Source organism: Saimiri boliviensis, chromosome 11 (genome assembly GCF_048565385.1).
Source record: "Saimiri boliviensis isolate mSaiBol1 chromosome 11, mSaiBol1.pri, whole genome shotgun sequence".
Classification (NCBI taxonomy): domain Eukaryota; kingdom Metazoa; phylum Chordata; class Mammalia; order Primates; family Cebidae; genus Saimiri; species Saimiri boliviensis.
This window is the reverse complement of record NC_133459.1, coordinates 10,796,615-10,809,247: the sequence shown is the minus strand read 5'-3', so window position 1 is coordinate 10,809,247 and position 12,633 is coordinate 10,796,615. Positions and strand designations below refer to the sequence as shown.

Genomic DNA, 12,633 nt, shown 5'->3' with positions numbered 1-12,633 from the left:
GGAAAAAAATAAAAAATAAAAACAAGAGAAAAGAGAGAACAGGTCTGGGCACTCTAAAAGGACTGCATCGGCAGGAATGCACAGCCCTGGGGAGCCACTCTGCTTGAGCACACCTGGGTAAGTGTGCTGCAGGAAGGGAGAGTCCAGAACAACAACTTGGAGAAAAAAGGAGGCCAGGTGTGACGGCTCATAGCTCACACCAATAATCCCAGCACTTTGGGAGGCTGAGGCGGGCAGATCACCTAAGATCAGGAGTTGGAGACCAGCCCGGCCAACACAGCAAAACCCCATCTCTACTAAAAATACAAAATTTAGCTGGGAGTGATGGGCGCCCGTAATCCCAGCTACTCGGGAGGCTGAGGCAGGAGAGTTGCTTGAACCCGGAGACAGAGGCTGTGGTGAGCCCAGATCACGCCTTTGCACTGCAGCCTGGGGCAATAAAGCAAGACTCTATCTTGAAAAATAACATTTAAAAACTTGGAAAAAGAGGAAATTACCCTTCACCCTAGGGAGGAGCTTATTTTTCCTGTCCCCAAATTTCTAGGACCTTCTAAAATCTCATTTTGTGCAGAGTCAGCAAGTCAGAAAAAAACAGGAAACGGCTGAGCCAAAGGAAGGGGACGTGGGAGCTGCCGCAGAAGACTGAGCCTGCCCTGCTCAGCAGCGCCAGGGAGAGAAGGGCCCAGAGCTGTCCGCAGTCGGCTCCACAATGGTGCATGCTGATGCCCACTCCACGCCTGGCCTCCTTCCACCACTTGGCTTACTTCTGCCAGAGCTGGTGCTTGAGGCAGTGGCAGGAGAGAGACCAGAAGATGAGCTCTGGAACACAGAATCACCTTAGAGGCTCCCAACCACAGTAACTCCTTTTTTTTTTTTTTTTTTAAGACAGAGTCTCGCTCTGTCGCCAGGCTGGAATGCAGTGGCACTATGTTGGCTCACTCACTGCAACCTCCACCTCCCAGGTTCAAATGATTCTCCTGCCTCAACCTCCTGAGTGGCTGGTATCACAGGAGTGTGCCACCACATCTGGCTAATTTTTGTATTTTTCATAGAGATGGGGTTTCACCATGTTGGTCAGGCTGGTCTCAAACTCCTGGCCTCAAACGATCCGCCCACCTTGGCCTCCCAAAGTGTTGGGATTACAGGCATGAGCCACCTTACCCGACCATAAGTTCCTCTTCTCAGAACTGGAGAGGGAAATGACTCCAAGTGATGGTTCACAAGGAACTGAGACTTCTACAACCCATAGCCCAGGGATCTGGAGCAGCCCCTAAGAACGAGAGCTTTGGGATCTTAAGCTAGTTCCTCAACCTCTCTAAGCCTCAGTTTCCCCATCTGAGAGTGGAGGTAATGATAACAAAGAATCATTTAAAGTGGCCATAAGGAGAAAGAATTTAGTATATGCAGCATCTGGCACAAAGACCACTTAACTAGCAGCTGTTATTATGACTGTACCACACCAACTAGAATCAGCATGGAACTGTGCCTGAAACCATTGCTGCTGACGCTTCACGCCTCTTGGATCTGGCAGCACTCAGATGATCCACCCAGCCACCCTATATGGAGGTGCCCAGCGATGGCTGCAGAAGCATCCAGTGACTTTCATCCACCTGTGTCATCATTTTTCTCTATGTCCCATTTCTGCTCCTAGGACTCAGCAGGGCATCATTAAAACTTCCAAGTATAAGTTACGCCCTTTCGCGACAGATAAGACACATGGTTTTCACATCAAGCCAGAATGGCACCAGGTTCCAACATGATGCCAGGGTGTCCCAATGGATTTGCCCCAGTGCACCCACAGACCTCCCACTTGGCCTGCCCAGGAGGTCCATACCCTCCCCAGCCCATCCTACCTGAGGCAGGCCGGCTCCCACCACCGAACCACTGTGGATCATGGGACCTTCCTTCCCCACAAAGAGCCCTGGGTAGGGTGAAAAAGGCAAGAGTGCCAGTCAGCACAGAAACGCCCCTGGGTCAGGGGACTCTGGCTACAAAAATCTCTCTGGTGACAATGAAACAGGGATGATCCTAAGACTTTATAAGAGAAAGAGCCAAATTCCTACCAAAAAGCTCCATTTAAAGTCTTGATAGAAAACACTCTACATTCTAAACTGTGTGTCAGCAAACGACAGCCCATGGGCCAAGACCACCAGCTCCCTGCCTGTTTTTGCACAGCCTGAGAACTAAGAATGGGTTTTATGTTCGTAAGCGGACACACATAAATAGTTATATAAGCACCTACATAAGAGCTTCCATTCTGCTTCTTGGCCCACAAAGCCTTAAATATTTACTATCTGGCCGTTGACACAAAAACCTTGCTAATTTTGCCAAAAGTGAATTCCACAAACTAACAAGATGGCAGCTTCAAAACTGAAGGGTGTGTGTCAGGTTTCTGAATGGTAACATACAGTGTCTCCATTTAAAAAATGGAGAAAAAAAACCTACAGACATCAGCTGTTTGAGGCTGGGCCCTGAAGTCCAAATCTAATAACTGAAATACATCACGCTTCTTGTCATCTCTGCCCCTTGAATATTTGAAGGATACAAGTTGGACCCTTCTCACCTCCAGCTACACTGAACAGCACTCCAAGGATCTTGCAGAGCAGGGTCCGGAGACGGACGATTCCTGGCACCTTCACGCCATTCAGATAGCATTTGACCTCGGGTATCCCAGAACCTGCTGCCACCGGCTGACGGGAGAGAGCAGGCACATCCATAAACTCAAAATCCACTGGTTCTCCGGCTTACCCTCAACAACCTGGGCAGCGGAAGAGGGAGAGCTGGCTACCTTCATCAGTAGCATCAACATCACCTAGAGGGCTTGCTAATCCACAGCTGCTGGGCCCTACTCCAGAGGACCTGACTCAGGAGGTCTGAGGGGCAATGGGAGGACTCGCACTTTTTTTTTTTTGAGATGGAGTTTTGCTCTTGTTGCCCAGGCTGGAGTGTGATGGCATGATCTCGGCTTGCTGCAACCTCCTCCTCCCGGGTTCAAGTGATTCTCCTGCCTCAGCCTCCTGAGTAGCTGGGATTATAAGCAAGCGCCACCACACCTGGCTAATTTTGTTTTTAGTAGAGATGGGGTTTCTCCACGTTAGTCACATTGGCCTCAAACTCCTGACCTCAGGCGATCTGCCTGCCTCAGCCTCCCAAAGTGCTCATTACAGGCATGAGCCACCGTGCCCAGCTGGACTTGCATTTTTTCAAAGAACAATAATTCCAACTTTTCTTTTAGATTCAGGGAGTGCATGTGCAGGTCTGTTTCAAGGGTATACTGCATGATGCTGAGTTTGGGATATGAATAATCTTGTTACCCAGGTAGTGAGCACAGCGCCCAACAGTTTTGTTTCCAACCCTTACACCCTTTTTCCTCCCACCAGAATCTGCACAAGTTCCCTGTGAGTCAGCATCACCTGGGGAGCCTCTCCACAATCAATGCAGGTACCTCAATTTCAGAGGTTCTCATATGTTAGAGCTGGGGCTCAGCTTTAAGTATGTTTTAAAAAAAGTTCTCCAGAGCATTCTAATGTACTCCCAAGGTTGAGACCCACTATCCTAATCTGGATTTTTCCTCTTTAATCTCACTAGAGGGTGAAACCTTTACCTTTGGTGAACAAGAAGCCACTTTCTGCAGGAATCTACATTCTGTTTCCTGACATTCTGGAAGGAGGTGGGAAAAAGGAGTGCAGGACTCTAAAACCCCATAAATGAGCAGGTGAATCCAAACCACCTCACCTCAATGAGAACAAGGAGGCTTGCCAGGAAGACAAAGGTCAGGTTAAAACCCAGGAGTTCAAGGAGAGACAGGGCAAGGCAGCCTTTCTGGCTGCACTCCTCCACCGCTGCAGAAACTGGGTTAAGGAAACTGTTCATCAGCTGAGAGGTGTCCCTGTCACCACTTGAGAGGGTGCAGCTACTTCTCCTTTGGATCATGCTGGCTGCTGAGTGCACTTTTTCTTCATATATAAAAAATTTTTTGGGGCCGGGCGCGGTGGCTCAAGCCTGTAATCCCAGCACTTTGGGAGGCCGAGGCGGGTGGATCACAAGGTCAAGAGATCGAGACCAGCCTGGTCAACATGGTGAAACCCCATCTCTACTAAAAATACAAAAAATTAGCTGGGCATCGTGGCGCGTGCCTGTAATCCCAGCTACTCAGGAGGCTGAGGCAGGAGAATTGCCTGAACCCAGGAGGCGGAGGTTGCGGTGAGCCGAGATCGCGCCATTGCACTCCAGCCTGGGTAACAAGAGTGAAACTCCGTCTCAAAAAAAAAAAAAAAAAAAATTTTTAAATTGCATGAGATGGCCGGGTGCAATGGCTCATGCCTGTAATCCAACACTCTGGGAGGCCGAGGCAGGAGCATCACTTGAGCCTAAGAGTTGGAGGCCAGTCTGGACAACATAGTGAGACCACGTCCCTAGAAAAACAAAAATTAGCTGGACATGGTGGTACATGCCTGTGGTCCCAGCTACTCAATAGGCTGAGGTGGGAGGATCACTTGAGCTTGGGAGGCTGAGGCTGCAGTGAGCTGTCACTGCACCACTGTACTCCAGCCTAGGTGACAGTGTGAGACCTCATCTCTAAAAAAAAAAAAAAAAAATTGAGATTTTTCAACATTAGGAAATACTTCAAACATTATAAAAAGCAAAAAGCACCTATACCCTCACAACCTTAGCTTTAACAAACCTCAACAATAAGCCATATGTGCTCCAGGTATTTTTTTTAAAAAAATAAAACATTCAATACCATTTTAAGAAACAAAACAAAACAAAACAAACCAGTTTTCCTTCCTCTCTTCCCTGGGAGAAACCACTAACCTGAAATTATTGTGCATATTTCAAAAGTGTCTATACTGTCCTACATGGCACCTGTATATTCTATAACTTCCTTTTTCTCAACATTAGTTTTTGAGAATTAGCCATGTTGATACACACAGCTCTGTGGTTCATTCACTTTCACTTCTGCCTAAAATTATTTCTCTTTTACATCCTACAGAAATGACATGATGTCTCAAATGATACCATATGAATGCACCACAATTTTTCTATTCTCCCATTTGGTGATTCCAGCTTTTTGCTATCACAGAGCTATAACTGTCACCCTTGTACATGCCTAAGGTTCACATCTGTAAGAGGAATCTATGAGTCATAGGAATGTGCACCTTAGTTTTTCCAGAGGTTTACTGGCCACTCAGTTTTCATCTTTGGAGAATTACAGTTCACATCCTTTGCTCGTTTTCCTCCTATTGGACCATCTGTTGTTTTTCTTATTGGGTTGCACAGTTCTTCCTGTATTTTGGTTTTTTTTTGAGTTGGAGTCTCGCTCTGTCACCCAGGCTGGAGTGCAGTGGTGCAACCTCAGCTCACCGCAACCTTCCCGTCCCAGGTTCAAGCGACTCTCCTGCCTCAGCCTCCAGAATAGCTGGGACTACAGATGTCCGCCACCACACCCGGCTGATTTTATATTTCTAGTAGAGACAGCGTTTCACCATGTCGGACAGGCGGGTCTCAAACTCCTGACCTCCTGATCTGCCTGCCTCAGCCTCCCAAAGTGCTGGGGTTACAGGCATGAGCCATCGTGCCCACTCTCTTCCCGTATTCTGGATGCTAATCATCTGCCTCTTAAATGCACAGTAAATAATTTCTCTCAAGCTGTGGACTTGTTTTTCACTTATTTATGTTGTTTTATTGTTGTTATTTGGAGTTTTTGTCTTTGTGAATATGTACTTTGATGTGACCGAGTTCATTGATTTTTTGGTTTTGTTTTGTTTTTGAGACAGAGTTTTACTCTTGTCATCCAGGCTGGAGTGCAATGGTGTGATCTCAGCTCACTGTAACCTCCACCTCCCAGTTTCCAGTGATTCTCCCATCTCAGCCTCCCCAGCAGTTGGGATTACAGGCACCTGCTGCCACGTCCAGTTAATTTTTTGTATTTTTAGTAGAGAGGGAGTTTCACTATATTAGCTAGGCTGGTCTTGAACTCCTGACCACAGGTGATCCTCCTGTCTCAGCCTCCTAAAATGCTGGGATTACAGGTGTGAGCCCCTGTACTCGGCCAGTGATGTTTTTTTCTTATAGTCTGTGCCTTCTGGAGTTTTTTGTTTATTTGTTTGTTTTTTTCAAGATGGGGTTTCACCGTGATGGCCAGGCTGGTCTTGAACTCCTGACCTCAGGTGATCCACCCACCTCGGCCTCCCAAAGTGCTAGGATTACAGGCATGAGCCACCGCACCCAGCCGCCTTCTGGAGTTTTAAGAAATTATTCCCTACTCTTGACAACATAAGAGTCTCCTAAAGTTTTGTTTGGCGTATTTACATCTTCATCTGGAATTTATCTTTATTTATAGTACGAAATAGGAATAGGACTCTTTTTCCATTTGGATCACCAATGTCCCAGCATCTTTTTTTTTTTTTTTTTAAGACAAGAATCTTGCTATGTTGCCCAGGCACAATCATGGTACACTTCAGCCTCAAACTCCTGGGCTCACCTCCTAAGTAGCTGGGACTACAGAGATATGTTATCTTGTATTTATTAAATAACACAGCATCTTTTATTAAATCATTCATCACTCCCTCACTGATTTGTAACATTAACTCTCATTCACCAAAGTTCCATGTATTTAGGACCAGTTTTGGCTTCTCTACTCTTTTCCACTGCCTAGGTATTTCTGTACCAATATGACCAATTTCAATGACTGTATATTTTATGACTTTTTTTACCCCCCTAACTGCCCAAACTTCTTAATTTTATAAGACTTGATATCTGGCAGGGTCAAGTGCACTTTCTCATCGTTCAGGACTGTATTAACTACTTTTGGCCCTTTACTCTTCTATAAAAATTTAGAAAGAACTTTTGAGTTCCACAATAAATTCTACTGGTACTTTGATTGGAACTGGAATTAAATTTACAGACTTTAATTTAATTAAAGTTTGTAAGTACAGGCATCTCTGTACCATTTATAATCTTATCAACCACAAACATGGGTATGTGTCTTTGTTTATTAAAGTCTTTCTTTTGTGATAATTAAAAATATTAAAGCTGAGTAAGTGGCCCTTCTAATATCACTGTTACTGTCAAACCCATTTCTACACATGAAAGAATCTTGCCGACCACTGAAGTCCATGGAGCCTAGGAACTGTGAAAAGGATACATGTCTGTACCACTCCAAACTTGAGCTGGGTGAAGAGTCGCACAAAAAAGTCCACAAAGAGACCCACCTGTGAAGAGCAAGAGATCCATGACACAGCCTTATTTCCAAGGGTAGTACAGGTGTAGTACAAGTGTGCTTTTCTTGAAAGCACTTCCTCCCCTACTGCAGGGACAGAGGCTGGTCACCAGCCAGCAGCACATGAATGCGCAGCAGAAAAGCACAGGAGGAGGAGATCCCTTCTCCAGCCTTGGCCCACTGCCCCTCCAAAGGACAAAGGCAGAGGGTACAGCAAAGCTGAGTAAAGCAATGGAAAACAAGGAGGAAAGCAGATGCAGAAAAAGATGTGAGAGACCAAGAAGGACTACAGACACAGATGTGTCAATCCTTTGGCTTCCCTGGACCACACTGGAAGAACTGTCTTGGGCCATACATAAAATACACTAACGACAGCTGATGAGCTAAAAAAATGCAAATCTCAAAAAAATCTCATAATGTTTTAATAAAGTGCACAAATCTGTGTTGGGCCAAGAATTGGATAAGCTTGCTTTAAAACACAACATGCATTTAGGTGTATGTGCTTTTTGCATGTTTGTTATTAGCAGGTTCTATTTTATAATTCATTATTTTGACTTAATAATCTTTTTTTTTTTTTTTTTATAGGGGGTCTTGGTCTTGCTATATTGCCCAGGCTGCCCTCGAATACCAGGGCTCAAGAGATCCTCCTGCCTCAGCCTCTCAAATAGCTGTGACTACAGGCATAGTCCACCGTGCCAGGCTTGGCTTATAACCATCTTAAAGTCCATGGTTACTCTGGGTAGAGAAAACAACCAAATTCCACCATTCCACTCTCCAAAGTGTTCAGGGCTTCAAGGAGAACTAGAAAGACTTCTAATTTAGGATCAAAGACTTCTTGTCTTTAACTCCGGCCTTCCCTCAAGCCAATGCCTGGAGGCTTTTTAATACTGAAGCCATCAGTGGCCATGCCTCAGTGGGCGGGAGTCAGGAGTGCTATGTCATAGAGGCGAGTCTGCCTTCCTCAAATACAAGGGTAGGAGGTAAATTTGCTTCAGCTTGAGTATCCCTTATCTGAAATGCTTGGGATCAGAAGTGTTTTGGATTTTAGATTTTTTTTTTTGAATATTTATATTATACTGGTTAAACATCCCAAATTCAAAAATTTGAAATCTAAAATCTGAATGCTCCAATGAGTATTTCCTCCGAGCATCGTGTTGGCATTCAAAAAGTTTTGAATTTTGGAGCATTTTGGATTTTCTGATAAGGGACACTCAACCTGTGGTGGACAAACGTAGCAGTTCAAAAGAGTTTGATATAAACGAGGCATAAACACTAACAACTAGAGGCCTAACGACTATTCTTATTACAGAGAAATTCACAACCAGAAACATAGCTAGGATGGTCTCCATCTCCTGACCTTGTGATCCACCGCACTCAGCCTCTTTTTTTTCATTTTTGAATTTTTAAGGAGACAGGGTCTCCCTATGTTGCCCAGGCTGGTCTCAAACTCCTGGGCTCAAGCAAACCTCCTGTCTTGGCCTCCTAAAATGCTGGGATTACAGGTGTGAGCCACTGTGCCCAGCACAACACCCTGAGATTTAAATAAAACAATAAATCAACCCAAGTTTCCCCAAAATGGTTTCCATCGGAAAGTCACCAAAGAGGGCTTCTGAAGGCCTTTAGTCTTACCTAGTAAGATGCTCCTTTTCTTGCCGATTTACTATCATAAAAATTGGATGCATGCCATGAAAAATTGTGGTTGGCCCCTATGGCTATATTATACTAAACGCATGTGTACATTTTCCAGGCATATCATGTCAAGTCAAGTAGGAGGCTTGTGGCCAGTTCAAAAGAAAGGTGGTAAACAGGCTGCTACTGAGGACAGATACCCTATCCCAATACTCTACTGACCAGAATCAGATCTGACATGGATCATTTTGACTGACGCTGACTTTTCCAGCTTCTCTTCTTCCTATTAACAATGTCAGTCAGCAGTTCTGGTTCCAGACTTTTTGCTCTCCTCATCTTTGCCCATGTTTCCAATCTTGCCCTGCCTGTGGATCCACCTGTGAATTTGCTGCCTCCACGAACTCTGTTCACTCGGGCATCTCTCTCCACTCACAGCTGCTGGCTCTATCTTCTAGATAACATTAGCGACGTGCAGGGAGGATCCCAGGACAGCACAATAAACTCCCTTCGTAAGATCAGGATCTGTGGTGTACCACCCTGTTCACTGGCACACTGTGCTAAATGAAGGGCACCATGTTCACAGTTCCGTACCCATGACTTTGCTTTTTCCCTGAGATCGATCTCATGCACGCCGATAGTCTTAACCACTTGGAAGGCTGAGATGGGAGGATCACCCGAGCCCAGGAGGTCAAGGCTGCAGTGAGCTATGATCATGCCACTGTGCTCCAGCCAGGGTGACAAAGCAAGACTCTGTCTCTATTTAAATTAAACAACAAAAAAAGTGACTTTAACATCCATTATGTACTCTCTATCCAATATGTTACCTAACCACTAGGGAGGTATGTTACCTAGTTTATTATGTAGATTACAGATTATGATCCATAATCATATCATAAAAGGTAAGTCCTGCCCAACCTTTGAGCGCTTAAAGGGCAACTGTAGGCATGTGTCTTGCTTTCATTTCACAAAGCAAAAGCAGGGGAATTGTGAAAAACTGAAAAAAAAAAAAAAAAAAAAAAAGGAAGAAAAGGCACTCCTGATTATAACGACAAATGTTATTATAATGACCAATGACAATGTTATTCACCAGGCCAGCGCTTTCCCTGTAAGCCCCTCTATCCCTATGGCCCACCATCCCTCCAGGCCCTGCCTCCTCACCAGGCCAGTGCAGACTCCAATGGCAAACACCACCATCCACTTCACTGCCTCATACCTTCGACCTTTCTGTACACACAGGAAAAGAATGATTCAGTTTACAGGGTTATGATGGCAGCAGGGAAGGAACACAACTTGTCTCACCAGTTTTAAACTAAATTCCACGTGGAGAGCAGGCACAGCGAAGATGATGCTGGCATTTCAGGTGCCTTAGAGTGCAAAGACGATGAGCTCTTAAGAGGCTGGGCAAGGTGCACTGACGGGGTAGTCTGGTTGGCAGGATAAAGGTCTAGGGAATAAATGTCAACACAGACCTGCCGTGGAGATAGCACGGGCTTGGTTCCAGACCACCACAATAAAGCAAATATCGCAATAAAGTGAGTCACATGAGTGTTTTGGTTTCTCAATGTATATAAAAGTTATGTTGACACTCTACCGCAATCTATTAAGTGTGCAATAGCCTTATGCCTAAAAAAAAAGTACATACCGGCCGGGCGCGGTGGCTCAAGCCTGTAATCCCAGCACTTTGGGAGGCCGAGGCAGGTGGATCACGAGGTCAAGAGATCGAGACCATCCTGGTCAACATAGTGAAACCCCGTCTCTACTAAAAATACAAAAAATTAGCTGGGCATGGTGGCACGTGCCTGTAATCCCAGCTACTCAGGAGGCTGAGGCAGGAGAATTGCCTGAACCCAGGAGGCGGAGGTTGCGGTGAGCCGAGATCGCGCCATTGCACTCCAGCCTGGGTAACAAGAGCGAAACTCTGTCTCAAAAAATAAAAAAAAAATAGAAAAAAAAAGTACATACCTTGATTAAAAAGCACTTTATGGTAAAAAAAAAATGCAAGCAAAATGCATGCTATTGCAAAAATGGCACCTTGCTCAACACAGGATTGCCACCAGCCTCCAATCTGTAAAAACTGCATTATCTGTGAAGGGCAATTAAGCAAAGTGCGTAAAGTGAGGTCTGCCTATATCGTATGAAAAGATTCACAAAACCAGGGGTAAAGATATTTACCGGGGCCTTTAGAAGGGAAAAAAATGCTGTGTTAAGACTGATTTGATCCCCAGAGATGAAGAATTGTGAAACTCACCTTATTATCCATGGTCTCCAAAATTTCCAGGTAAGGGTCATTGATACAGCGATCATAATCCAAACTCTGAAAAGATGCAAAGGTGGAGTCAAAAAGTCACATCAGGTGCGAAGATTTGCAAAGGGACAAACCTCTGGGTTCCTGCTACTCTGGGTTCCTGTGGATGGGCAGAGCAGTGGTACCTGCAGCACCCAGGAGCTCGTTGAAAATGCAGAATCTGGCCAGGTAAGGTAGTTCATGCCTATAATCCCAGCACTTTGGGAGGTCAAGACAGGTGGATCACCTGAGGTCAGGAGTTCAAGACCAGTCTGGCCAACAAGGTGAAACCCAATCTCTACCAAAAATGCAAAATTAGCCGGGCGTGGTGGCATGCACCTGTAGTCCCAGCTACTCGGGAGGCTGAAGCAGGAGAATCACTGGAACCTGGGAGGTGGAGGTTGCAGTAAGCTGAGTTCACGCCACTGCACTCCAGCCTGGGTGACAGAGCAAGACTCTGTCTCAAAACCAAAAACAAAATGCAGCGTCTTAGACTCCTGCTGACCTGCAGCCCCAGGTGACACATTAAAATTTGAGCAGTGCTGCTTTAGGTTCATAGTTCATTCTGTAAGAGAATTTTTTAATTACCTTTTTTTTTTTTTAAATTTTTTTTTGAGACATAGTCTTGCTGTGTCACCAGGCTGGAGTGCAGTGACGTGACCTCTGCTCACTACAACCTCCACCTCCCAGGTTCAAGCAATTCTCATGCTTCAGCCTCCTGGGTAGCTGGGACTACAGGCGCCCACCACCACTCATGGCTTATCGTTTGTATTTTTAGTAGAGATGGGGTTTTACCATGTTGGCCAGGCTGGTCTCGAACTCCTGACCTCAGGTGATCCACCTGCCTTGTCCTCCCAAAGTGCTGGGATTATAGGTGTGAGACACCATGCCTGGCCTAATCACCTATTTTTAAACTTCCTGTTCTGGCAAAATGAAGACCTTCAGCTATCATCAGCCTTATGAAACTTACTCCATTAGATGTGAACAAAAGTTTCAGCCAGAACCAAATTAATTTAGAATGTTAATTGGTTATAATTATCTTTTGTAGTTAGTGCCTATGAAAATGAGGTTAGTCACAAGACAAACTAATATGGAAACTATTTTTAAAAGCAACTTCCCCTTTATGTTAGGAAGAGGCACAGATTCAGCTCGGCTCCTAAAACTTCTCCATCTAAAGCAGAATCCTTTATAACATGCATTGTAGAACACAGAAATCCTGCAAGCAACTTGCAGGTACACCAAGACATTTAGAGAAACAATTCAAAGGAAATAATTTTAGTTCTGTCTTGTTAGAGAAGCAACAGTCTGGGCTGGGTGCAGTGACTCATGCCTATAATCCCAGAACTTTGGGGGGCTGAGGCAGGAAGATCACTTAAGGCCAGAAGTTGGAAACCAGCCTGGGCAAGATGGGAAAACCCAGTCTTTACCAAAAATACAAAAGTTAGCTAGGAGTGGTAGAGCACGCCTGTAATCCCAGCTACCTGGGAGGATAGGGCAG

General features: G+C 45.2%; 1 protein-coding gene across 2 annotated transcripts in view; it reads right to left on the bottom strand.

Moving 5' to 3' along the window:
• CLCN6 (chloride voltage-gated channel 6) overlaps positions 1–12,633 on the bottom strand; it is a 40,138-nt gene that overhangs the window by 17,053 nt on the left and 10,452 nt on the right. For both annotated transcript variants that reach the window (XR_005580784.2, XM_039473766.2), the window contains exons 3-8: positions 11,100–11,165; positions 10,010–10,075; positions 7,148–7,214; positions 3,736–3,842; positions 2,564–2,690; positions 1,854–1,921 (exon numbers count right to left, since the gene is read on the bottom strand). Coding sequence is in view for 1 of the 2 variants with exons in the window: in XM_039473766.2 (XP_039329700.1) it covers positions 1,854–1,921; positions 2,564–2,690; positions 3,736–3,842; positions 7,148–7,214; positions 10,010–10,075; positions 11,100–11,165 (501 nt within the window). In the remaining variant the exon portion in view is untranslated. The remainder of the gene's footprint in view (positions 1–1,853; positions 1,922–2,563; positions 2,691–3,735; positions 3,843–7,147; positions 7,215–10,009; positions 10,076–11,099; positions 11,166–12,633) is intronic.